At 39.3% G+C, this 25,382-nt stretch overlaps 1 protein-coding gene and 1 long non-coding RNA gene across 5 annotated transcripts in view; one reads left to right on the top strand and one right to left on the bottom strand.

Moving 5' to 3' along the window:
• LOC116991429 overlaps positions 1–25,382 on the top strand; it is a 120,191-nt gene that overhangs the window by 64,083 nt on the left and 30,726 nt on the right. The gene's annotated exons all lie outside the window — the stretch shown is intronic.
• The window catches only part of map2k5 (mitogen-activated protein kinase kinase 5), a 235,402-nt gene that overhangs the window by 10,950 nt on the left and 199,070 nt on the right, over positions 1–25,382 (bottom strand). For all 4 annotated transcript variants that reach the window (XM_033050038.1, XM_033050037.1, XM_033050039.1 and 1 more), the window contains one exon: positions 22,392–22,437. In XM_033050038.1, coding sequence (XP_032905929.1) covers positions 22,392–22,437 — 46 coding nt within the window. The remainder of the gene's footprint in view (positions 1–22,391; positions 22,438–25,382) is intronic.

The following is a 25,382-nucleotide window of genomic DNA, read 5'->3' on the forward strand; positions in this document are numbered from 1 at the left end:
TGCAAGAATGAATCCTAAGATTGCTGTTCATTTGCTGTGCAAATTCCATCTTGAAAACTGTGCTCCCATGAGACCTTGCCTTAAAACTAGTTATCTGGGAGAAGAGAAAGGGAATGTAGTTTGCTTACTGAAAAGGTATTGTTACATTTATGAAGTCTATTAAAAAAATCACCTTTGTATTGAGGTATGAATTTTTATGAAGATAGCAAGGATAATTTCTAGACTATCCCTATAGATGTGTACAAATATAGGCTTAAATAAAAGTGATAAATAATACCATTAGACTTAGTTTTAGATCATTATCTCATTTAATTTAATATTTAAATCAATGTTCTCATTTCATTTAATATACCCCACTGCATAGAACAAGCGTTGAAGTACATCAGCGTCATGATACTCTCCGCAAGTATAACAATAAAATTACTTGACTGGGGATATTATAGCAATTCTTAATTGGTCTCAGCCAGTAATAGTTTTTCACTAAAATTAATATAAGCAATTTTAAATAACTCTACTTATGATTATAACTTTGAAAATTAAAAGGAGTCCAAAGCAATTACAGAGTACTTTTGGGCAAGACCTCATTAGGGGAAGTAACACGGATATTGCAGTAGAATTTATAAAAGACAGATTTAGGGTTATTTTGCTGAAAACAAATGTACATCCTCAAAAACTGCATTGACATTTTAACAATAGGTCATTGTTAAAGAGATGCCCACCTACATTTGCATGTTAATTATTTCATCTTGAAGCTGATGTGGGTCAGGAAAAAACTGTACCGATATAAAAGCCATTAGCCTGACACTTTCTCTGGCTTCAATAAAGCACACAGGCAACTTAAACCGTTAAAAAGGTGTTAAACAAGTTTACTGGTTCAACTACATCACCAATTAAGTACCTTGTTAATTAATCCCCTGTTCAATAGTAAGAGAAATTATTTTCCGTCGCATTCATTGACACAGACATGTATTTGAATGAAAGACAGATTTCACAGTTCGTCTAATCTTTTTTTATTATTGATTATATGCTTAGAATTTGTGCAGAAGAGCCTGAATGGCTTGGTTGGCGAGTGAGCACATAAGCACATTTATGAAGTCCACGTTGCAAGGGAAAAATTAATATTAGCGACCAGCGCAATCTGCCTGGGTCTAAGTTGATTGAAATGAATTGAAATTCTTGTCAAACTCATTTGAACACAAGAGTGCTACATGGACTGCCTTAAGATAGTTAACCTACTATGTCGAGCAGGAAAATTACCAAAGGAGTCTCAATGAAATATTTAATCTCTCAGTTGGCACAGGGGTTTGACCAGCTAAACAAGACAACAATCGATTTTTTTGGTTCCTACGAATCAATTCTGAAAATGATTAAAGCATCTGTTTTGGTATGAATTTGTTTACTCGATCAGCTTCCTCCCTAATTGCGGTTGTTTATCTCTGAGCATCCCTGAGGCCATAATCTCCATCTCACTAATACTTAACACTCAATTCACATCTAAAGCGCTTTCTAATTCTCAACAGGTTTTCATTTGAGGGGATGGCCTCTTCAAATTATTGAAGCCAAACATTTTTTTAGTCCATGAGCAGCTAGGCACAATCAGCACTAGCGGACAGTGACAATGAAGGTGCTAAAAGGCTTTCATCGAATGACTGCTGCTCTGTCAAAGATTTAGTGTAGAGACACAGAGAGAAAGTGAAGGTGTCAAATAAAAAGTGAAAGGTAAATTGAGAAAAGGCTTCATTGGAGGAAAATATATGTTTTAGAGCTTGGGCAACAGGGTAAGGAAAATAACTGCAGTCTCCTAAATATGAAGTCCAGAAACAGGGTCTATCCGCTCCTACACATGCTGCCTGACTCACTTTACTCACTTTACTCCAGCACTTTGTATTTTGAATTTAGGGAATAAGGTGGATTTAGTGAGAGCACAATTGAGAGCACATGAAACACAAGGAATCATGGTTTGCCAGTATTTCAGAAACATGGCTTAAAGTGTGGAATTATAGAAGATTTTCAAATGAGAAAAGGGATTATGAAAAATACTGATCACAATAGTTGTTTAAAAAAATACAGAAGATAGACACAAAAAGCCGGAGAAACTCAGTGGGACAGGCAGCATCTCTGGAGAGAAGGAATGGGTGACGTTTTGGGTCCAGACCCTTCCTCAGACAACAGTACAAAAAAACAGTACAGTAGTAGGATAAAGAAAGGTTGATTGCAGCAGAGGTAAATAGTAAGCTGGTTCAGTATACAGGTAAGAAAATAGCTGATGCAATCAGTATAAATGGATTATATTACCAATATTAAAAATACAACTGCGCTTTTATCTCTGATTGAAGCCACACAGTTGAACTGAAGAACAAAGATGGGCAATTACACTGATGGGACATCAGTAGACATCAAAACATTTGCAGACTGAGGGGATAGAAGAATAAATATGCTGCAGTTTTCTAATGTGAGAATTAACAGGGCATTAGCATTAGGGGATTTCAGCCACCTTAATATTAACCATGAGGCATAATCCTATAAAAATACGGAGGGCATTGAATACGTTCCTTCGCCAACATTTAGCAAAACCTGCAAGCCGGGAGATGATTTTGGATATTGTTAGGGATTGATGCTGAGCAGGTGGAAAGCTATTGGTGGGACAGCATTTCGGTGACAGCAATCACAATTCAGATAGGTCTAGAACAGGTATTAAAAAATAAACCAGGATAAACCAGGAGTAAAATGTCCTATTTGAGGGAGTGCCAAATTTACAAGGGTGGAATAGAAATCAGCAAAAGTGGGTTGAAACTGCTGATGGAAACAAAACACAAAGGTGGAAGTATAAACCTTTGTCACCTTTGAAAACTACTTGGAAAAGTACTTGATGTTGCTCAAATCACATTGGGCAGAATCTTTGGCGGTAGCCATCATAATTCAGTTGCAATTATGTAAAGGAAAAGACAAAAGTTCTTAAGTTGGGGGAAAAAATTACTAAGAGGTCTGATTTGGAGAAAAGACAGGGTAAAAACACAAACAGGTCACTGGTCAGAGCGGACTTGGTGGGCTGAAGGGCCTGTTTCAGCGCTGTATCTCTAAAGTCTAAAATACATCTAAGGTAATCTACACTGATGCCTCAAGAAAGAAATCATCATAATCAAGGGCATTGTTCTCTATGGTCTTTCCTTCTTTTCCCCTCTCTTGTTGGGTAGAAGGTACAAAAGTTCAAAAGCACAAACCGCCAGACTCAGAAACAGTTTCTTCCTCTCTGCTATCAGATTACTGACCGGTTAGGGGGTAGCTCCGATCTTCCAACCTACTTTTATTGTGGATGCAACATTTTTCCTCTGTAACGGCAACACTACAATGTAGTGAGAGTATATTCTGCACTGTGGTATCTTTCTCGTTACATTATCTGTAATGGCTTGGGTTGTACTTAGTATGGTATGTTCTGATTTAGCTGGTTAGGACATAAACAAAAGGGTTTCACTGCACCTTGGTATACATGACAATTATAAACCAATGCAATGCCAAAGCCGAATAGCTTTTTCAGTTGGTGAGGGTACGATGGGTTAAATGTTCATTCGCTGCTCTAAATTTCCCAGATTCAATGATTTATTTCAAACATAAAAGACATTTAAAAACCCACAGCACCACCCCAAAGGTAAAGTATGTTTTTACCCTCCTTTCTTGATGGCCTAACCCACCCAAAGGAAAATCAAACCGTACAACAAACAGAGAAAAAACACCTCTTTTGGAAGTATAATTTTGAAAGTGCAAGATGTAATTTGGCACAATATGTTTTTAATAACACTAAAATGTCCCTGGATAAGATTAAAAACATATGGAAGAGAAAGTCTATAATAAAAATGACACCATGCTTGAAAAATGAAGTGTTGCCACATTCCTTCTTAACAAATTCATCCCCAAATGATCACCAAGTCTTAAAAGGTTACAATCTCAAGCTTAAATGCTAGATTTAAGAGCAGGGATTAGTTATTTTGTAACCTCTCTCACAAAAATGATGGCATGCAGATTGCAATTTTCAACTGTTACAGCTTAAGTGGACTTTAATCAAGTAAAGATCTTTTTTTGGTATCTGTTTCCCCCCCTCCCCCCCTTTCAGTATTCATTGTCGCTTGTCGTGCAACAGTTTTAAAGACATTAACAGCCTGCGAGAATCACAACTTTTTAACGTTTATGTTGGAATTGTGTTGGCTGTATCTGTCTAGGGGAGAGAACATAACTAATCCGGATCTCACTTGATATCCTAGGTATACTTCTCCCCGAAGGTCAATGGTTGCAATTAGAAGCAGAGTCACTGCCTGATTTATCCAGTCTAGTCTACAAATAATTGAGGCAAAGTGTTGTTCAATTGGGATCAGTTAACTTGAACACAGACCAGATGTCAAACCAGGGAAATCTTGAACGGTATAGTTCAGATTACATTGGGTTGTCTACCCTAAACTCATTTGAAAGCGTTATCACCATAGTAAACCTATCAAATTGTCAAAACTATCTCAAATCATCTTCTTCAAGTTTAGAAACAGGAAATTATGCTTAATACTAAAAAAATATGGGCCAAAAAACTAAAATGGGCCAAAAAACAGAATCAGCTTAGGCTCAAGCTAGGTATTCTTATATTATAACAATTTTATTGTAATATATGCAAATTACGCCGGACTTGTGCAAATATCAGGGAATGCAAAATGTATTTGGTGGCATGCAATTTGCATTCCAGAATGATTTGAAGAAGTAGAAGGCAATGATTCGATTTGTGCGTAGGCCTTGACAATTACATGCTAAGTGGTTCTTCTGCAGTATAGAATGAAGAATTTGGAGCCAACTTAGTTTTGAAAAATGCTACTAAAATTAGAGAAATTAATCGAACTTCAGTTTGCAACTTTTAAAAAACATCTTTCAAAACTTCAGGATGTTCCCAAAGTGCATCACATTAGATAGTTTTGAAATGTAATCAGTTGTAATGCAATGAACTATCAGCTTTTTATTTAATCACAGCAAGATCTTGCAACAGTCTAGATAAGTGGTCAGGCAGTCAATTTCTCTGCAACATTGGCTGAAGTGATCAATATTGATCAGGAATTGAGAGAACTCTCCTGCTGGTTCATAAATGAAATAAAGGGATTTAAGTGGAGGGGCAGGCAGAGTCCAGTTTTACATCTCATCTACATGGCAGCACCATTAGCATTGATGCACTATCTCAGTTTTGTAAGTAGTCTTTAACTTTGAGGAGCCGAATTAAAATGTTGATGGAATTATTGTTTTTTAATATAATTTTAGTGAAATTGTGAAGAGAGAATATGTGATTTAAAAGTCCAATTTAGGTCATGTGGATTGGTGGAAGGGATCAGAGGGTGGTAGAGTATGGTTGTTATTCAGATTGGAAGCTCCTGCACAATAGGGAATGGTGCAGTATGTCCACTAGGGGCGCCGCATTGAAGGCAGCCTCTGCCTTCAGTTTGTGTGTTTTTTTCTATCTTTAAAAAAAAAATTGTTTGTCTTAAAAGTGTGTTTTGGAGTTTCTTTACTTTTTCTATGTGGGGGAGGGGTGTAGGGTAAGGAGGAAACCACTTCCCAGTCGCTTCCTGGTGAGGACGCGACTATTCTCCGAGTAGCGTCCTCGCCCCCCTCCTCGCGGCCTACCAACTGGATTGGCGCGGCCTTTCCTGCCGGGGACCGGACCAAAGCTTCAGCAGCGGAGTCGCAGCACTGGATTCACCGCGGAGCTCAGCGATGCCTACCTGGATCGCTATTTGAAGCTCCGGAGTGCTGGGCCCGCTGTTCCAACATCATGGAGCTGAGGTTTGAAGAGCTGACCTCGACATCATGGAGTCCCTGGGACCCTTTGCCGAGGGCCCACAGCGTGAATCACCGCCCAGCGCGGCCTGTGGACTCCGGGAGCCGCAGACTCTGGTAGGAAGTGGCCGATTCGGAGGTCCAAGCCGTGGAGGTTGTTCTCCTGTTTCGACGTCGGAGTTCCATCATCCCGGTGAGCGGGCCTGAACATCGGGCCACCCGTAGCGGCGATTGCGGAGGGCTAGGGAGGCCCCGACCATGGGTGAACATTAAGAACAACAGAGGAAGAGGACTGACTTTGGTGCCTTACCTCACAGTGGGAAACTTTGATTCTGCTGTGTGGGGATGTTTCATGTTGCTCTCTATCGTGTGTTGTGTTCTTTATTTTATTGTATGGCTGTATGGTGAACACACATTTGACTGTGCCAACTGGCACATGTGACATATAAATGTATCTTGTATCTTGCTGATCTGTGATAACGATTTGGAAGAAGATGTGCTTGGCATGGTTAGTACGTTTGCGATGACACAGATTTTGTGATGCAGTTATTGGTGAAGAAGGTTTACAACAGGATCTCGATGAACTGGGGAAATGGGCCAAGGAATGGAGATTGAATATAACTCGGACAAGTACGAGGTATTGCTTTTGGTATGTTAAATCAGAGCAGGACTTGCATAGTAAATGGCAGAGCCCTGGAATATTATAGAACAGAGAGACCTAGGATTACAGATACATCGTTCCCTGAAACTGGAAACACAGGTAGATAGGTTGCCTTCATTGGTCATGGCATCGAGTACATGAATTGGGACATCATGTTGCAACTGTATAATTTGTTGGTGAGATCAAATTTGGTGTATTGTGCAAAGTTCCAGTCGCCCATCTGTAGGAAGGATGTCATTAGCTGGAAACGGTGCAAAAGAAATTCACAAGGATGTCATTAGGACTGGAGGACTGAGTTACGAAGAGAGTCTGAATAGGTGGGATGTGTTTTCCCCTAGAGTATAGGAGGCTGAGGGACACCCTTATAGAGGTTTATTAAATGATGAGGGGCTTTGACAAAGTGGATGGTGACTGTGCTTTTCCCAGGGTAGGGGAGTTTAGGACTGGAGGACATGGATTTAAGATGAGCGAAGAAAAAGGGGCCTGACAAACGAGTTTTTCACGTGAAGGGTGGTGGGTATATGCATTGAGATACCCAAGGAGGCAGTGGAGACGGGTATAATTACAATGTTTAAGACATTTTAATGGGTACATGGTTTGTAAGGACATTGGGGGATATGGGTCAAACATAGGGCCGGCTTGGAAAGACACCTCAATCAGCATGGACCGAAGGGCCTCGTTCCATGCTGTGTCTCTCGGAGTGTGCGACTTAAAGAAAATTGACCTTTTACTTATCCAAGAACAATATAATTTATTTGCCCAAAGCTGGAGGGCATAATTATCCTTCTTTAACAAAAATTACATCCTCGCATGCAGATCAGTGAAATAAAGGTCTAATTGCATGAAACAATAAAGTTAATCTTCACATCAACAAAGAAGACATGTAATGTTTCTTTACTAAAGTGTTAAAGCTTGAAACTTAGTCCAAATTATTTCTTAGAAGGAATCTGACACTAAGTCCACAGAGGGACAGATTCCACTGTCTTGTTTTGCTAGTACAAGATCATAGATTTCATTACTGACTAGTGTTGCATCAGGTAAAGTCAATATTGCTACAATGACAGATGTAACTCTCATGTGTTTTGGATTAATTTGGATATGAAAGAAGTGAGAAAAAAACATGTCAGTCTGGTTTACGTGACTGATCTCTGTCCAGGCACAAACTATGGTCAGTATAGCTTCAAACTCAGCTATGATTTCTTGGTTTGACTGCCAGCATCAGTGGCCAGATTGATCTTTAAATGGATACCCAAGAATGAACTATTATTTTCAGGGCGGTAAGGGGAGAAAGCTGCTGGAAAACAGATGGCTAAATATGAAGCAGGACCCCTAAAACCATAGTTCTGTACAAGAGTATGAATGCACAGTGTTCAGCTGAATGTCCTCAGCAGAAAAATCAATTATAAAATGGATTATATTTCTGATAACACAGAACAAATATAGAACATAGAACAGTACAGCACAAGAACAGGTCCTTTGGCCAAGAATATCTGTGCTGAACATGATGCCAAAACCATCACTTATCAACCTGCACATAACCCATATTCCTCCATTCCCTGCACATCCATATGCCTATCCAGATGTTTTTTTAAATGCCACAAACATATCTGCTTCAACCATCACCCACTGGCACTGCCAAGTGAGTTCCAGGCACTCACCATCCTGTGTGCAACAAAACATGCCCCATGCATATCCTTTAAACTTTGCTCCTCTCACCTTAAAGCTATGCCCTCCAGTATTTGATTTTTACATTCGGGGAAAATTCAGATTCAGATTCAGATTCAGATTCAGATTCTGACTGTCTACCTTATCTATACCTCCCATAATTTTACATACTTCTATCAGGTCTGCCTGCAACCTCACGTGTTCCAGAGAAAACAATCCAAGTCTGTATATAATAGCAGAAAGAAAATGTGGTTAACTCTTAAGCACTCTTTAGCAAATAATCACTGAGCTTCACTGTGGAATTTATGAGTCTCTAGCATAGTTACTACGACTCATCATGGACCGTCAGACAATTGGTCGAGCAGCACCTTATTGGCGGGAAAGGAAATGTCGGCGATTCAGGTCTGCGACGCAGGGTTTTGACTAGAAATGTCAACAATTCTTATCCCCCCCCCCCCCCCCCCACAGGTTCTGCGTGACATGCTGTGTTCCTCCAATAGATTGTATATCCCAAAATCCAGCCTCTGTGGTTTCTTTATGTTTTCATCGTGGACTGTTCAATATTTGCAGGAAAAAATTCTTAGATTCTAAAAATGTTGCGTCTGATCAAATGGGATGTTCCTATTCATAGATAACAGCAGAATCGGCATATTTATTTCATGTCTCTGCCAGGAAGTCATTTTGAGATGTAGAATCTCCTGCCATTTCAATCCACAAGTTTATAACTTGAAATAACGATCCAACCTCAGCCCTATTATTTTCAAGAAACAATCCATGTTTCATCTGACAGGGATTGAGAATAAACAGAATGCTATGGAGCCTTGATTTATTGTAATCTTGAAATACAGCCTAGTAGGTTAAACACAAGGGATACTGTCCTTTAAAAAAAGACAAAGTCCAGAATTGTAGCTTAAGCCTCAAGGCAAAAATGAACGTCAATTATTGGAACCAAGGACCGAGACTGGGATTACAGTTCTGGTAAAGATTAGGTTTAGGTTTAAATCGGCCAAAAGGGAAATAGGTGGTGCAAAGGTACCTGACCAAAATGAAGTACTCCAACTCAGAGAAAATGATAAGTTGCTCTAAACATATAGGAGCAAGTGCCAATGTTGAAAATGTACTGGAGTTTGTGGCCTGGTACATGGAACTGAACGGATCACTTTTCTAATGATTTTTATTGACATATAAAATAGTTGGGAAATTATAAAATCTATTTACATTGAATAAGAAATGTTGTGTTCATTCCTTCAGAAAGACCAGGAGCCACAATTTAATACAAAACATTTATAAATCTACTCCATTTCAAATAATTGATTCTATTGCCCAACCTTTGCATTCTAACTTCACGATGATGATGATCTAAATATTTGTAAGGAGGTGACCAACAATGACATTTGGCTGGATATAAGGCTGGTTTACAACAAAAAAAAAATGCTACGGATGAGATATTTATTTTACAAGAATCAGGTATAGGAACCCTGCATGATTCTTTCCCTCCCCAGCTTGGGACTAAGGATAATTATCATGCTTGGTAGAAACAAGGAACTGGAAATGCTTGTTTACAAAATAAAAATACACAAAGTGCTGGAGTAACTCAGTGGGTCAGGCAACATCTCTGGAGAACATGTATTTGTGATGTTTTGGGTCTGGACCCTTCTTCAGAATAAATTCCCCTTTTTTGGCACATCTGAGACCGGAATAAATGTTTAAATTGGAATCCTTTGTCTATTAAAGAACTCACAGAACAAAAATTGCTAGCACACTAGGCCTGAGAAGCAAAATAGGTACAAACTTTACCAAATATTACTAGGGCTTGATGATCTATATAATGGCAGCTGTTTATTTTTTCATCTTAAGGGGCTAGTAGTTTTCATCTTTCATATTTGAAAGAGCAATCATGGGATATTTTCCCTGTCCTTTTCCCGTGCCCTTCTAATTTTTTCTCTACAAGTTTTCACCATCACCTCATTGGCTGTGATCTCTATTCCTCCTCAGCCCGATAGCACTGACATGAAACCCACCACATGCTCATTTCAATCCCCCTCTTCCTGGGTTCTAAACAAATAGTTTCACTTTCTAACCCTTCGGAGGAAAGGTGACAACACCTCCTCCAGAATAATTCCCAACATCAGAGCCCCGCAAGGATGTGTTCTCAGTCGCCAACTATACTCCTTATACACTCTTGACTGCATGGCCAAATTCACCCTAACTCCATGAACAAATTTGCAGATGACACCCCTGTGGTGGGCCAGATCACAAACAATAGAGGGATGGAGTACAGCAAGGAGGTAGATAACTCAATAGCATGGTGTCAGTACAATAATCTCTCCCTCAATGTCAGCAAGACGAAGGAGCTCAGATTCAGATTCAATTTTAATTGTCATTGTCAGTGTACAGTACAGAGACAACGAAATGCATTTAGCATCTCCCTGGAAGAGCGACATAGCTAGTTATCGACTTCAAGAAACATGATGGAGCACATGCTCCAATCAGCATCAATGTTGATGAAGTGAAAATGGCTGAGAGCTTCATGTTCCTTGACGTAATTATTACCAACAATCTGTCATGGACCCACTCTATTGATGTATCAGCCAAGAAGGTACACTAGGCTCTACTTCCTGAGGAGACTGAGGAAATTCGGCATGTCTCCAATGACTCTTATTAGTTCAACAGACGCAGCACAGGATGGATACCATCACAGCTTGTTTTGAGAATCACTCGGCCCAATTACACAGAATTGTAGTTGTGGCCGAGTCCATCACACAGACTGGACTTCCCACCATTGACACCATCTACACTTCACACTGCTCAGAATAGCAGCCAACATAATTAAAGTATTTTCCCACCCCACATTCTTTTTTCTCCCTGCTCCCTGAATGGCTTCTGAATGGTCCTTCCTTATGACCGGGTACTGTCTGATTCACCTCTATCCCATTGTGGACATTGGACTTCGTCTGTAGAACTGATGAGCTACGATGCTGAGAACTATATATTTATATCGTCCCTTTCGTCTATGTATTGTATTTGAGATTGACTTGATTTATGTAAGGTATATCTAATCTCTTTGTTCAGCATGCAAATCGGTACACGTGACAATAATCAACCAAAATCTAAACCTAATTCACAATGTGGCGACACAAATGGTCTTTCCTATCCAATATTCCTGCTAACAGACACTGAAAATACTAAAGATATGCACAAAAAGCTGGAGTAACTCAGCGGGACAGGCATCATCTCTGGAGAGAAGGAATGGGTGACGTTTCGGAGGGAGACCCTTCTTCAAAGGTCTCGACCCGAAACGTCACCCATTCCTTCTCTCCAGAGATGCTGTCTGTCCCACTGAGTTACTGCAGCTTTTTGTGTCTATCTTCGGTTTAAACCAGCATCTGCAGTTGCTTCTTACACACTGAAAATACTAAAAGCAGATACTTTAAAAGTAGTTTGTGGATGCAACACTGCAATGGTATTGTGACTATAGGTGGTGTTAAGAAACACATTACGTGACCCATTGAATACAGTGTTATGCTTCCATGCAGTCACCAGGCGCATTCACTTTATTGCACGTCAAAGCTGTTTACTCAAGCAAACTAAAGCAATGACCTCTTAATTGATGATTTTTACAGCTGCCCTGTAGCCATTCTGATAATCCATGTAGTGAATTGGACTTTATAAATCTTTATGTTCTGGCCCTGTCCTTGATTCTAGTGCAAAGTGTGATACTAGCACCACTACTGTTATCCATCCTGCCCTCAGGGTAAGTAAATCTATCCTGCTGAATCTTTCTCACCCCAAACCTGTGATCCTTGGCCAACAAATGCTTTTCCTGTACAGTCTGACCAACATTGAATGGGACCATACACATAAAAGCAATAAATTGGCCCTGTTTCATTAACCCTCCAAAGGGCAAGAAAGTCACTTGTTTATTTCCCTATAAAAGCATACCGGCAACATTCATTCCACCAGTGTAGGCCTCATTAGTGAAATGAAATTGTAACTTTATACTATCTGCTACTTTTTTGTTTTTGCCACTAGCTTTGGAAATTAATTACTTCAGAATTCGCTTTATGAAAGTTGAAACACAATTTACCATTTTTTTCAAATGAATATTTCAATGTGTTTACATAGCTATGTTTGCAGATGGGTTCCCACCTCACTGTTAGTATGATTGAAGCCAACCATTAGTTCTTCCAACACACTATGGATCGAGTCATTGCTGGTGGATAAGAAGCAAGATCATAAATAGATAGAAGCATCGAATATCTAAACGTGACCAAAGGGAGATACGTGGTGACAAGGATTTACTTCTCCCCCCCCAAACTGAACTCAATTACCTGAAAATTGCTAATTCTCAATTTTGCAATCAACAGTATTAACCCTGACAGTTTTCACTTAAAGCCTGCATATTATGGTGGTAAATATAATTAGATAGTCATTTCAATTCTGGTGCCTAGATACAAATACAGTTCTGACACAGATCGCAAACTCTGTTTGAACTTACAAATGCATTTGAGCAAATTTAATCTCAGGACACGTCTCCACAGTTTTCCTGCCCTCAACACTGTTCAGTGATGCATCCATTTTTGCACGTGATTCATAAAGTAAACCAAATTGAAATATCAAATCTTTTATCTTTAAAGGATGTTGACTGATGCTTTATAATCTTTGCATTTTCTGTTTTGGGTAGACTCAATCAAGCTCCGAGAGATAAACTGGTAAACGTACTCATATCAAGCCAGAGCCTGTCAGAAAGGGAAAAGACCAATGCACAGAGCGCTCTTCCGAGACTGAGGCTGAAACACGTTGGATGGGGTCTCATACCAACATAGACCACGTCATGCATTCATCCTATGTGATATTCTTGGAAACAGCTTTTCCAATCATCCATTTTCCCTGGTTCCCATAGCACTGTAATTGATTCCCTTTTAACGTGCTACTTAATACTTCTCTCACCATCCATTCAGGAAGTGGACCCTAGGTCACAACAATAATAAATGTTTCTTTGTGTCATATCAATGCCTAACACCTTAAATCTGTTTCCCTAAGATGTCAACACATTCTCACTGGGAAACAGTTCATAACTTATTCGATAAAAACTTTGCAAAACATCAAACGCTCTTTAATGAGTGATCCCAGATTTTAGAGAAATCCATAGAAATCCTTTTATTCCTCATGCCATTGTAATGGAGGAGCATGCTTTACATTATTGTTTTGCTATAGTTGGTCAGTGATTGGATGTGAACCATTCCCCAATATAACCATCTCACACATAAAGTGTGACAAATTTCCTTGAAGATCCTAAATTAAAGTTGCAATTACAAGTTAGTATAGGTACTAACAAGTGCTGTGCATTGATATTCACTAAGGAGAAGCTCATAAAGGATAATGAGATCAGTATGGGGTAGGCTTGGACATTTTGAGACCAAGAAGGTAGTGGTGTTAGGTATCTTGACGGACATAAGGAGAGTAAGTCTCCAAGCCCTGATGGATCTAGGCCAGGCTATTGAGAGGGGCAAGAGGGGAAATTTCTGAAGCATTGACAAAGACCTTTGCATTCCCTCCAGTCACAGTAAAGGTCCCGGAGGTCTGGAGAGTAGCTAAGTTAATTCTTCGTTTAAGAAGGGCAACAGGGATAATGCAGGAAATTATAGGCTGGTGAGCATCACATCAGTGGTAGTGAAGCTATTGGAAAGGATTCTTGAGAAGGAACTGCAGATGCTGGTTTAAACCGAAGATAACACACAAGAAGCTGGAGTAACTCAGCGGGGCAGGCAGTATCTCGGGAGAGAAGGAATAGGTGACATTTTGGGTCAAGACCCTTCTTCAGACTGGTTAGGGATAAGGGAAACAAGAGGTACAGACGATGATGTAGAGAGATAAAGAATAATGAATGAAAGATATGCAAAAAAGTAACAATGATAAAGGAAACAGACCATTGTTAGCTGTTCGTTGGATGAAAACGAGAAGCCAGGGGTAGAGAGAGAGGGAATGCCGGGGCTACCTGAAGTTAGAGAAATCAATCTTCATACCACTGGGCTGTAAGCTGCCCAAGCAAATCATGAGATGCTGTTGCTCCAATTTACATTTAGCCTCACTCTGACAATGGAGGAGACCTACAACAGAAAGGTCTGTGTGGGAATGGAAAGGAGAATTAAACTGCTTAGCAACTGGGAGATCAGGTTGATGTACATAGGGGTCTTGGCATCCAGGTCATTAGCCCCCCTAGTAGCAACATTGGAAATTCAGCATGTCTGTCATGAGTCTTGCCAATTTGTATACATTCACCATAGAAAGCATCCTATTCTGATGCATCATAGCTTTAGGATGGCAGCAGCTCTGCCCAACCACAAGAAATTACAGAGAGTTGTGAACACAGCCCAGTCCATCAAACAAACCAGCATTCTCCACCCAATAACTCCATCTCTACTTCACGATGCCTTGGGAAAACAACCAACATAATCAAGGACCACTCACACCCCGACAATTCTCTCAGTTCTCCACTCCTGTTGGGCAGAAGATATAAAAGTTTGAAACCTTCTTCTCTGCTATTATCAGACTCTTGATTGAGCCTCTCATATGCTGGGGATACATTCCTGACCTTCTAATCTACCTTATCTACCTTGTACTTTTTTTATCTGCATTTCTCTGGAGCAGTAACACTATATTCTGCACTTCGTGTATTTTCGCTTTTGTATTACCTGTTGTACTCACGTATGGTAGTTTTGCCTGAGCGCACAAAACTAAAGGATTTTCACTGTATGTCGCATGACGATAATAAACAAATACCAATACACGTTGAATAGTAAAGAAAGGTATGTTTGCATTAATTGCCCAAGGCATTGAGTTTAACAGTCAGGAAGTCTTGTGCCAGCTTCTAAAATTTTAGTTAGGCTGCATTTGGAGTAGTGTGTAGTTCTTGTTGTTCCATTATAAGAAGGACGTGGAAGATTTGGAGAGGGTGCAGAAGAGATTTACCAGGCTGCTACCTGGATTAGAGGAATTTAGCTATAAGGAGAGCTTAGACAAATGGGTAGTTTTCTCTGGAGGGTGAGGGGAGAATATAATTATGAGAGACATAGATATGGTAGAGAGTCAGAATCTTTTTACAAATCATGAAAATGTCAAATAGGCAGCATAGCTTTAAGGTGAGAGGGCTACATTTTTAAGATGTATGGATACGTTTTTTTTTAAACACAGAAAGTGGTAGGTGCTTAGAAAGGTCTGTGTTTATGGATGCAGGGACAATAGTGGCTTTTAAGAGGCTTTTAAATAAGCATGTGAACATGCAGAGAATGGAGGGATATGGATCATGTGCAGGAATTAGTTTATTTTGGCATCATGTTTCATTTTGCACATATATCAGGGAAAAGATAGTTTCATCAAATGCATGTAATTCATACTAATTCTTCAGCCAATAAAGATCGGAATAGTTCAGATGATGCATTAAATGTGCCAATTCTCATAAAACATATTCACATGTTTTTTAAGGAGCATAGTTTACTTTTGGGCCATTATTTAGGATAAGCAAATTAATATATTAATAGTAAACCAACCCTCAATCCACAAACCAACCTCATCCAGCTGTGGTTTCTTACATTTACATACAGATAGACTGGTCTATGTTTTTAATATGAATGCAGTGAGTATTCTGCTGCAGCACAACTGCACCCAGCAGAATAGGAATTGAATCAGCGTGAGATAATCAAATGTCTGTGATAAAGTATTAGCCGACACATTGATCCAAACATAAGATGTAGGCTTTCCCTGTGACCTAATTCTGTTTTGTGCACAGATTCATTAAATAGCAGTCAGTTTCTGAGAGCTTTTAGAAAATACAATAAAAATACCTGAGTGTCTGATGTATTGAGTTCAGAATGAATATTTATGTGCAAGTCACCAAGTACACGATAGTTTAGCTGATGAAGATCTGCGATTTGGTGGAATTCAAGACAGGATGGGATGTGGAGATGGTGCCAATTGAAAAACGATATTAAAGGCTAGTGAGCAGTCAAATGTATATATTAGGGAGACACAAGGAACTGCAGATGCTGGAATCTCGAGCAAAACACAAATGTGCTGGAGGAAGGCAGTGGGTCCGGCAGCTTTTGTGGAAGGAATAGACAGACAACATTTCAGGTCAGACCCATATGCGGATGTGGCCTGAAACACCATCTGTTCATTTCCACCACAGATGCTGTCTGACCCGCTGAGTTTCTCCTGCACATTGTATTCTACCTGTATATCTTACCATGATTTTCCGCTGTGTGTGAAGAACGGCAACAATTAAAATGCTGTGAAATTACTTGTATACTTTGAAGTGACATCACCAGCCTGTTGAAGCCATATTTACATGAAGTGAAAAATATGTATATCTGTACAAAAATAACTCTTTTGCAGGTTATAGATCCTTGGGTACAAGCAGTCTTCCATGTCCTTTACTGAGTGATCATATTAGAGCCCAGATAACAAGTGTGGTGTGGATATTTAATTGCAGAGAGCATCACATCGCTCTGTATTAACTGGCAGAGATGACTCGGGTGCAATTAGGAGTGAGAATCCCTTTCACTGCCCCGACATATTGAAAGGCACAGAGGCCAAACATAGTATTCTTACAACCAGCCAAGCTGACAGCAGGGTAATTCAAAGCAAGCCATTTGAAACCTCCTGGTCTGTTTGGGTCAGTGAACTTATTACTGGACCTTTGGGAGAGGCGTTTTGCATTATTTGTATCCAGTCTACATCTTCATTCAACTATATGAAGAATGTTAAACTTCAAAATCACACAATTCTAATAATAACACTTCTAATCTTTAGCAAATGCTTTCCTGAAATGTTGTAGTGAGTAGCCATGGCGCTAAACTAACAAACTAAAATGTTTGCAATCCTTTCCGAGGGAGTTGTGAACTCAATTCAGTAAATTTGTTCAAACAAAGAAAATTATGTCTCTCAAAACCCAACTGATTAACTAATACCTTAGGAAGAGACCCATCATGCTAGCTAATCTATTCCAGATGTGATGCTTGTTTCTCGATGGAACTAATTCTCAATACCCTCTGAAGAGGCCTATGAAATCCTCAACAGTTCACGCAATTGATGGATGAGATGATAACCCGTCACTTTTCTGCATCAATAAGGCAAAATTTGTCCACATCCCAAGAAAAAAAAAACGAAGTTTATAAATTGAAGTTATTGGCTCAGATCAGACCTCAACAAAGTCAGAAACTACCTGTAAACTGCACCCATTGAAATCGGTTTTAAAGTTCTCCACCACAATGTGGCTTCCATTTGTTGTTAAATATGGTGTTTTTTATAGCCTATTTAAGCCTATGCCGCTTCCAAAATTTCAAGCTCTAATGGTAACCTTCTCCCCTGAAGGCAAAGTACCAAATTCAGATTAATTATCAGCTCCCACTGAAGAACAAACGTGCTTGAATTGTATGACAATAGTGGGTTTTCGGGGATTGGTTTAATCTATTTCAGAGGTGTAAAAAATGCTTCCAAGTTTCATTTCACCAAATGAACAAAATTGCTTAGCACTTATGAGGTCTGATTTATATTTATGCTCCATCTCCCGTTGTAAAGACTGCATCTATGCTGAAAAAGGGGGCTTTACTGCAGAAATGTAATTAACAAACTCACAGAATGTTGCCACTTAAGATGGTCAGAACTAGTTGTTTTTGAATTATAATGGCTGCCTGCCGCTTGATTACAAAGAATGACTTTAAAACAAAAGTGCTTAATACAATAGCAGCTTCAGCTGCCCCAGTGAAGAAACAGTATAAATGAGTCTAACAAAATAACAACAGGAGATAAAGTGAGGAGAGGCACAGTATAATTATTATTTACTAGTTCTGTTGGATGCCACAGATATTCTTAACAGCTTGTTCATTGTCAAATCAACAAACAGTGCTGAATAAATGACCTATTGGGAATTATTCTCTGGCTGCTTTCCTCCCCCTTGCTAGATGTCATTTACAATCAGTGAACGCTGTTTCAAAGCTGACAGCAGCTCCCTGAAAGCCCTCCAGACTCCAAATCTTTAACAGCTACTCTTGAATCTATCTTCAAAATGAACAGCTTATAAAAACGTGGAGTTCTTTGCTTTGTAAAATTTTCTTTTCGATTTAGAAATCTCATAGGATCCTAATAGAAAGATGCTTGTCAAATCCTGTGAAATATTTAGATTTTACATGGTGTTAGAAGACAGCACCATGGCACAGCTACTGGCTCAAAGTGCCGGAAAACCAGGTTCAATCCTGAGCTCAGTGTTGTTTGTGTGGAGTTTGCATGTTCTCCCTGTAAATGTGTGGGTTTTGTCTGGGTGCTCTAGTTTCCATCTACATCCCAAAAATGTGAGAATTGAGAAGTTAATTAGTGACTGTAAATTGTCTTAGGGTGTTGATAAGATCATAAGGAGAATTTAAAAAAAGGATGAATGTAGGAATAGTGACCAATGTCAGCATGGACTGAATGTAGGAATAGTGACCAATGTCAGCATGGACTCAGTGGAATGAGTCAGGAAGAGTCTGCTTCCATGCTGCATCTCTCTAAGACCATATGAATACTCATGGAAAAAGTGCACTCGTTATGTTGTAGTTATTAAAAGGCTCTACGAAAAGCTTATTTTTTGAATAGATTTCACAAGCAGATGACACTAATTCCTCAAAACACTCAAAAAAATATTGTATTCATTCACACACTTGTGAATTTTGTGTTCAAATTCCTGAGAGAATGAAGGACAGCATTCTGGTTATTTGTGGGCAGAGTTATTGTATTTGAATGACTATGCATTCAGTGGTATTTGATAGAGTGTAAATCTGTGACCCTGTAGTTTAATCAAAAATCAAGACCAATGAGTAAACTCCAAAAACTAGGATGAATGGCCAATTCCCGAAGAAATGTCAACTTTGTCACCCTGCAGTCCTGGTGTGCTGCATGCAGCTCCTTTACCCATGTCAACCTGGAAGACCCTCAACAGATTACGAGTGGAGCAGGGGAGGTGCAAAGCACTTATGAAAGCATGGAACTACCAGGCAGAAGACACATGCAGCTGTGGAACAGTACAGACAATGTCCCACCTACTGGAGTGTGACGACGCCCCCCAGTGCAGCCCCCAGGACCTGGCTGAACCGACCCGACCAGCTGTGACCTGCGCCAGATACTGGCAGAACGACATCTGAGATTGCAACGGACTCGAAGAAGAAGAAGAAGACCCATGTCACAGGGAACATTTCATATACTTGCCACAAAAATGAACAGTGCAGAGTGCAACTTTGGTTGCCTGTGTTATATATAACCTTTTGAATCAAATTGTAGAAAAGGCACTGAAAATGCTGTTAATGTTATTTTTAAGGCAACGTTCTGTGCTTTTTATTTTTTTAAGTTTTTAAAAATGATTTTCAAACATTTCAGTGAAGATTGCTATATATTTTTAAACAACTGAATGTACTAGATGGATTGGATTGAATTTATGATTATAAATGCTTTGATTTGTTTTTGACTTGAGGCAGAACAGATTTGCATGCAGCTGCAATTCAAAAAATAAAACATTATTCTTGCTCTAGCTAACATTTTACTATTAACAAAGATTATGGATCCTGGATAGAGGCCAGGTAAACAAAAAGTGAAGAAACCAAAAAGTAATCAAAAAGCATAGGCACAACATGCAAAGGCATAATGGCAACAAACTTTTCAAGATGTGCTGTGCAATATATTCTAGATTGGAAAATGGCCAGACATCTTTCTGAATGAACAGAATGAATAATGGACGAAGGCTCAGAAATGTATCAGGTACACCAGACTAGACTTTACCAGCACCTTCCAACTATTGTTATAAAGACAGCCACAGTAGTGACCAAAAGAATTAGCTCCACAAATCTTGGGGCAGCAATTACCTACATGCAGAAGTTTTTGGTGTTGAATTACTGTCATGCTTACTGCTGCAGTTAAAATTACTCCTTCCATGCACCATAGTAAAGCAGTAGCAAACATTGCCATGGTGGTGAGGGAAATGACAGAGGAAGAGGAACTCAGCATTCGCCAGTGTGTTTGGCATTCCCCATGCCCCATGATTTACTGGCCCAATCATCTCCTATTCTACGAGAAGCTGCAACCCACTGTGGACAGTGGGTTGATAAGGGGCTAGCGATCAGTGCCTGCACATCAGTTATTAAAAACAAAGTTGCAATTATTGAAGAGAGCACTAGGAAATACTGAAGGCCAGGATTAAACCAGTTACTGGAGCAGCAAGGCAGCAGTGTTAACAGGTGCAACACTGTGCCATCCGGTGTTTTGCTCAACTGCTGGTACTAGTCAGAAACATTAAAGTCCTTTGTGCTGCAGTGGCCATAATTAGTCCTCGATGTGGAAGCTATGTTAGAGAGATACAGAACTAAATAATCAAAAGCCAGTTAGAAGACAAACTTAATCAGATGTCACAGCATGTCACTGTTTAAGTACTTCTTGGGCAAATGATAATCAAATCGCTAAATTCAAATATTTACTTTACTTGAAGGTGAAATAAATGAATTCAAGCACAATAGGATATGGCAATAATAATTTTGAACCAGGAAAATAAAGGCTGGAATAGGATCTTACCTGTATCATACCATAGAGCTTCCTTTCATTTTACTCTTTTATCCTACGACAAAACAACCCTTTTGTTCTCTCCTCCATTTTACAAGCTTTCTCTGCATCGTAACACTGGCTAGATTGCTACCCTTTGCACTTATAGATGGAAGTCACAGTACCCTCCATAATGTTTGGGACAAAGACCCATCATTTATTTATTTGCTTCTGTATTCCACAATTTGAGATTTGCAATAGAATAAATCACATGTGGTTAAAGCGTACATTGTCAGATTTTATTAAAGGCTATTTTGATACATTTTGGTTTCACCGTGTAGAAATTACGAATAAATAAATGATGGGTCTTTGTCCCAAACATTATGAAGGGCACTGTATTTGAAAAGGGAGAGACTTGTTGGATCTAATGCTCACAAACAAGAAGTCTGAGCTTTCTTTAAAGACTTCCGCACACTCTCATTGTGTTGAGATGAAACTGAGCTCTTTTCTGGCTTGTGGAAACATAATTCAACATTTCGGATCAAACTGTCAACAGTACAACTGTAAAAACTCCAAAGTAATGCCTAATTTTGTTCACATGTCCCAAGTGAAAAGTAACATTCCATCAAATGTTTGAATACCTTAATATCTTTCTCCACCTGAACTTAGGTATACTTTTGCACTACTCAGATTTACACTACAATCTTGCACTATTTGGCTATTTTGCACTCATTGCTGTACTTACCATCACTGTTTGTACACATTTATTCTGTAAGATTCATATGAACAAGGAGTTTCTTTGCACCCCGGTGTATATGACAATAATCTAAACTTGGGTGTTGGCCTTTGGTGAAATCTTCCATTACACATTTAGCTGAAAAGCACCACCTATTCCTTCTTTCCTGAGAGTTGGCTCACAGGTAGTAACGCATCTCCCCATTCCGGCATTTAGTGTGGCAGCCATATTAATTGGAACTCACCTTTCCTTTGGGGTGGGGGAGGGAAAATAGAGTAGTGTGTGGAACAAAAAAAAATACCAGCCAGTAGGTAGCGTTTGGTAGGAGATCATGAAGTACATGTTTGACAAGGGATCAGACAGAAATGCCTGGTAGGTGAATGCGTGGGAAAAAGTGAGTACATCCATCAGGATTGAGAATGGGAGACTGCCAAATGGAAGGGATTGATTACAGCAAGGCTTGGGCATACGGCAGAGTAGATACCTCGTGCCTGCAAATTTAAGTAAGTGCAATCAATTGTACCCTACAAAGAAGCAAAGTCATATACTCTTTGTGCCTGCTGGTTTCTAGCAAGAGAAAATTACTCAATAACTTCAGTATCTTTCCTTGAGATTCATGTATCTTCAGCGTCTGCTTGGAGAGAACTAGATGTACATAAGTGCATTGCCAATCACTTCAACAGTCATTGGCATGTCTTTCCTTGCCCAGAGGTAACATATAATGCTTCAAATCAGTAAAAATGTACTCAAAGGAGGACATTTGTCTTACATTTTGCATCATGTTTCAGGTAGGAAAATGTATGTAAAGTATGAATACATGGAGTTAGATTATTTAATGAGTTTTCAAATAAAATTTTGAATCCTGAGAGGATTTGATAGTAAGCTAATATTAATCTAAGCTTCTCTTAGGTCAATGAAATGTGACAATGTTACATGTACATAAAATTAAATGATGCAAGTGTGACTTACCATGAGTTCTTCCGGGGCAGGCCTTTCAGTCGGTAACTTCCTCATGCTATGGTAAATAAATACAACCATTATTTTACAATCCACGTGAGTTATCAATGACATTCACAATTTTAAAGAAAAATAAAGTTTATCAACATGGTTTTTGGATATATGTAAAATGTAACTCAAATCTCTTCTGTAAATATCTTGTTGAGATGCACCTTTGGTATCCAGGGATACCATTTAATTATCTCAACTCAAAACCAGAATTAAAGTTGCTGCTTCTTCACCCATTAATTTACAAAATGTAATTGTCACAGTTATCACTAGTGACGTTTTTCACTTTCATACCAACCAACCAATGATCTTTGGCATTTTGTTCCAAAACAAACAGACACCACTTGATCAAAACACAAATTTGGTTGTCATCTGTGGTGGGAATGGAAAGATGACACTTCAGATGAAGAAAGGTCCCAACCCGAAACATCATGTGTCCATTTTTCCGCAGATGCTGCCTGACCCACTGAGTTCCTCAACGTTTTGCTAAGAACTCCAGCATATGCAGTTCCATGCATCTCCTCTGAAAATGCTAGATGCTGTCTACAATGGAAAAGTAGCTCCTTTGTACTGCATCACCTTCAGGAGTACTGAAGCATCTCTTAACAAATTATGAAGAGATTAAACACATAACATGCATTTAAAATTCTACCTATTTAGCTCCCTCATGCAGTGCATAAATTCGTATCAAAGCATCTTTATAAATAGCTGCAGGATGGATAGGCAACCGTCAGTGTATCTTCATAACCAGCTCCAGGAGGTACACAAGAAGGCCAACATAATTTTGTCTTTTATTTTTATATTCTTTCTTGAAATCAATTGGTTATGATGGGGAACTGAAATGCTTGGCAAACTTCTATGATCTTGAACTTTATTATTTTTGCTACACTACGATTTTGTTTAATTATTTTCTGGAACAAGTAAGGAGAGCATGTGTCGAATCAGTTAATGGAATGTCTCAATGATGGATGGCTTAAAAAAAAGACCATTTCCAAGTTTTCTTCTACAAAGGCGCGTTTTGTTTTAAAGTCTCTGAATTATTATAAACATGAGTATTCTCAATGGCTTGGGTGGTCTTACAGAATGGCTCTACTTTGATCGTAGGATTGTGCTGTTAGCTGACTAATGATAAGGGTGGGCATGTGTTTCTGTGCTCCATGTTAGAACACAAATGAGAGCAGAACAATTTGTCAAGACTCAGTTTCCAGACTCATATGGAGGATTCACAGAAAGCTTTTGGCCACCCACAGCAAGATTGAAACTTCCAGAGAAAATTGTAAGGGAGGGAAAAGCATACAGTTAAAAAAAAATTAGGGTGGTGACCGCAGAAACCAGGACAGTCAATTCCCAATCTTCCACTCGACCCTGTTGCGGCCCTTGCTTCTTTTTTATCTGCAATTTAGTTATAGCTGTAACATTATGCTCGGCACTCTTTTTATTTTCTTCTTTGCATTACCTGATGTACTCATTTATGTATGATTTGCCTGCATGGCGCACAAAAGAACATTTTTCACTGTATCTCGGTAGCTATGACAATAATAAAAAAGTAACCGCTGAATTGGTACAAAATTTAGAGATTTTTTTAAGACGTGAATAGGTTGCTCAATTGTAAGCTTGATGAAAATCCAACATATTTCCCCTCAGTCGTCAATTTGTTTATATGAAAAACTAATTTGGGATAAAGAGACATATATTGGCCAGAAGCAACACTTACTTATAAAAAACCTCTTCAATGCACAATTCTGATAATTTGACAGATCCCTGCACTCTTTCAGTGTGGCATTTGGCTAGCCACCAGGTTTGAAATAATAATCTTCCATATTGTAATCTCAGATTCCCCTCCGCATCCAACCCCCTACCCATTCACTTATACCCCTCCAGCCTCATGGCCAAGATCATTAATTCATCAACAGGCAAGACAAAAAATAATTTAATACAATCTTTCTCCTTATTGATTAAGAAGGGAGATGAGAAGCACCACATTTTTATTACTAAAGAAGGGTCCTGACCTGAAATGTCACCTATTCATGTTCTGCAGAGATTCAGGTGACCCACTGAGTTACTTTGTGTTCTTCAGTGTTTATGAGAAACATTTTCCTATCTGTAGAGTATAGAGTCATACATCATGGAAACAGGCCCTTCGGCCCAACTTGCCCACACTCACCATTTGGTCCCAGCTATACTAGTCCCACTGCCTGCTTTTGGCCCATATCCCTCCAAACCCATGCTATCTATGTATCTATCTAACTGTTTCTTAAATGTTGCAATAGTCCCTGCCTCTTATTTACCCCTCAGATTCCTATGAAATATTTTCCCCTTCAACAAACCTATGTCCTCTGGTCCTCGATTCCCCTACTCTGGACAAGAGACTTTGTGAATCTACCCGATCTATTCCTCTCATGATTTTTTACACCTCTATAAGATCACCCATCTTCCTGCATTCCAAGGAATAGTCCCAGTACTCAACCTCTCCCTATAGCTCAGTTCCTCAAGTCCTGGCAACATCCTCATAAACCTTCTCTGGACCCTTACCAGCTTGAAAACATCTTTCCTATAACATGGTGTCCAGAACTGAACACAATACTCTAAATGTGGCCTCATCAACATCTTACATTATTGCAACATGTCCTCCCAACTTGTACACTCAAAACTCTGACTTATGAAGGCCAATGTGCCACCCTATCTAACTGTGACTCCACCTTCAAGGAACTATGTACATGCACTCCTAGGTCCCTCCGCTCTATAACACTCCCAAAAGCCCTACCACTGTGTAGCTCCTGCCCATGTTAGACTTCCCAAAATGCAACACCTCACATTTCTCTGTATTAAATTCCATCAACCATTCCTCAGCCCACCTGGCCAACCGATCAAGATCCTGCTGCAATTCGTCACTACCATCTTCACTATCTGCATTATCACCCACTTTTGTATCATCTGCAATCTTGCCATGTACAT

This window comes from Amblyraja radiata, chromosome 34 (genome assembly GCF_010909765.2).
Source record: "Amblyraja radiata isolate CabotCenter1 chromosome 34, sAmbRad1.1.pri, whole genome shotgun sequence".
Classification (NCBI taxonomy): Eukaryota; Metazoa; Chordata; class Chondrichthyes; order Rajiformes; family Rajidae; genus Amblyraja; species Amblyraja radiata.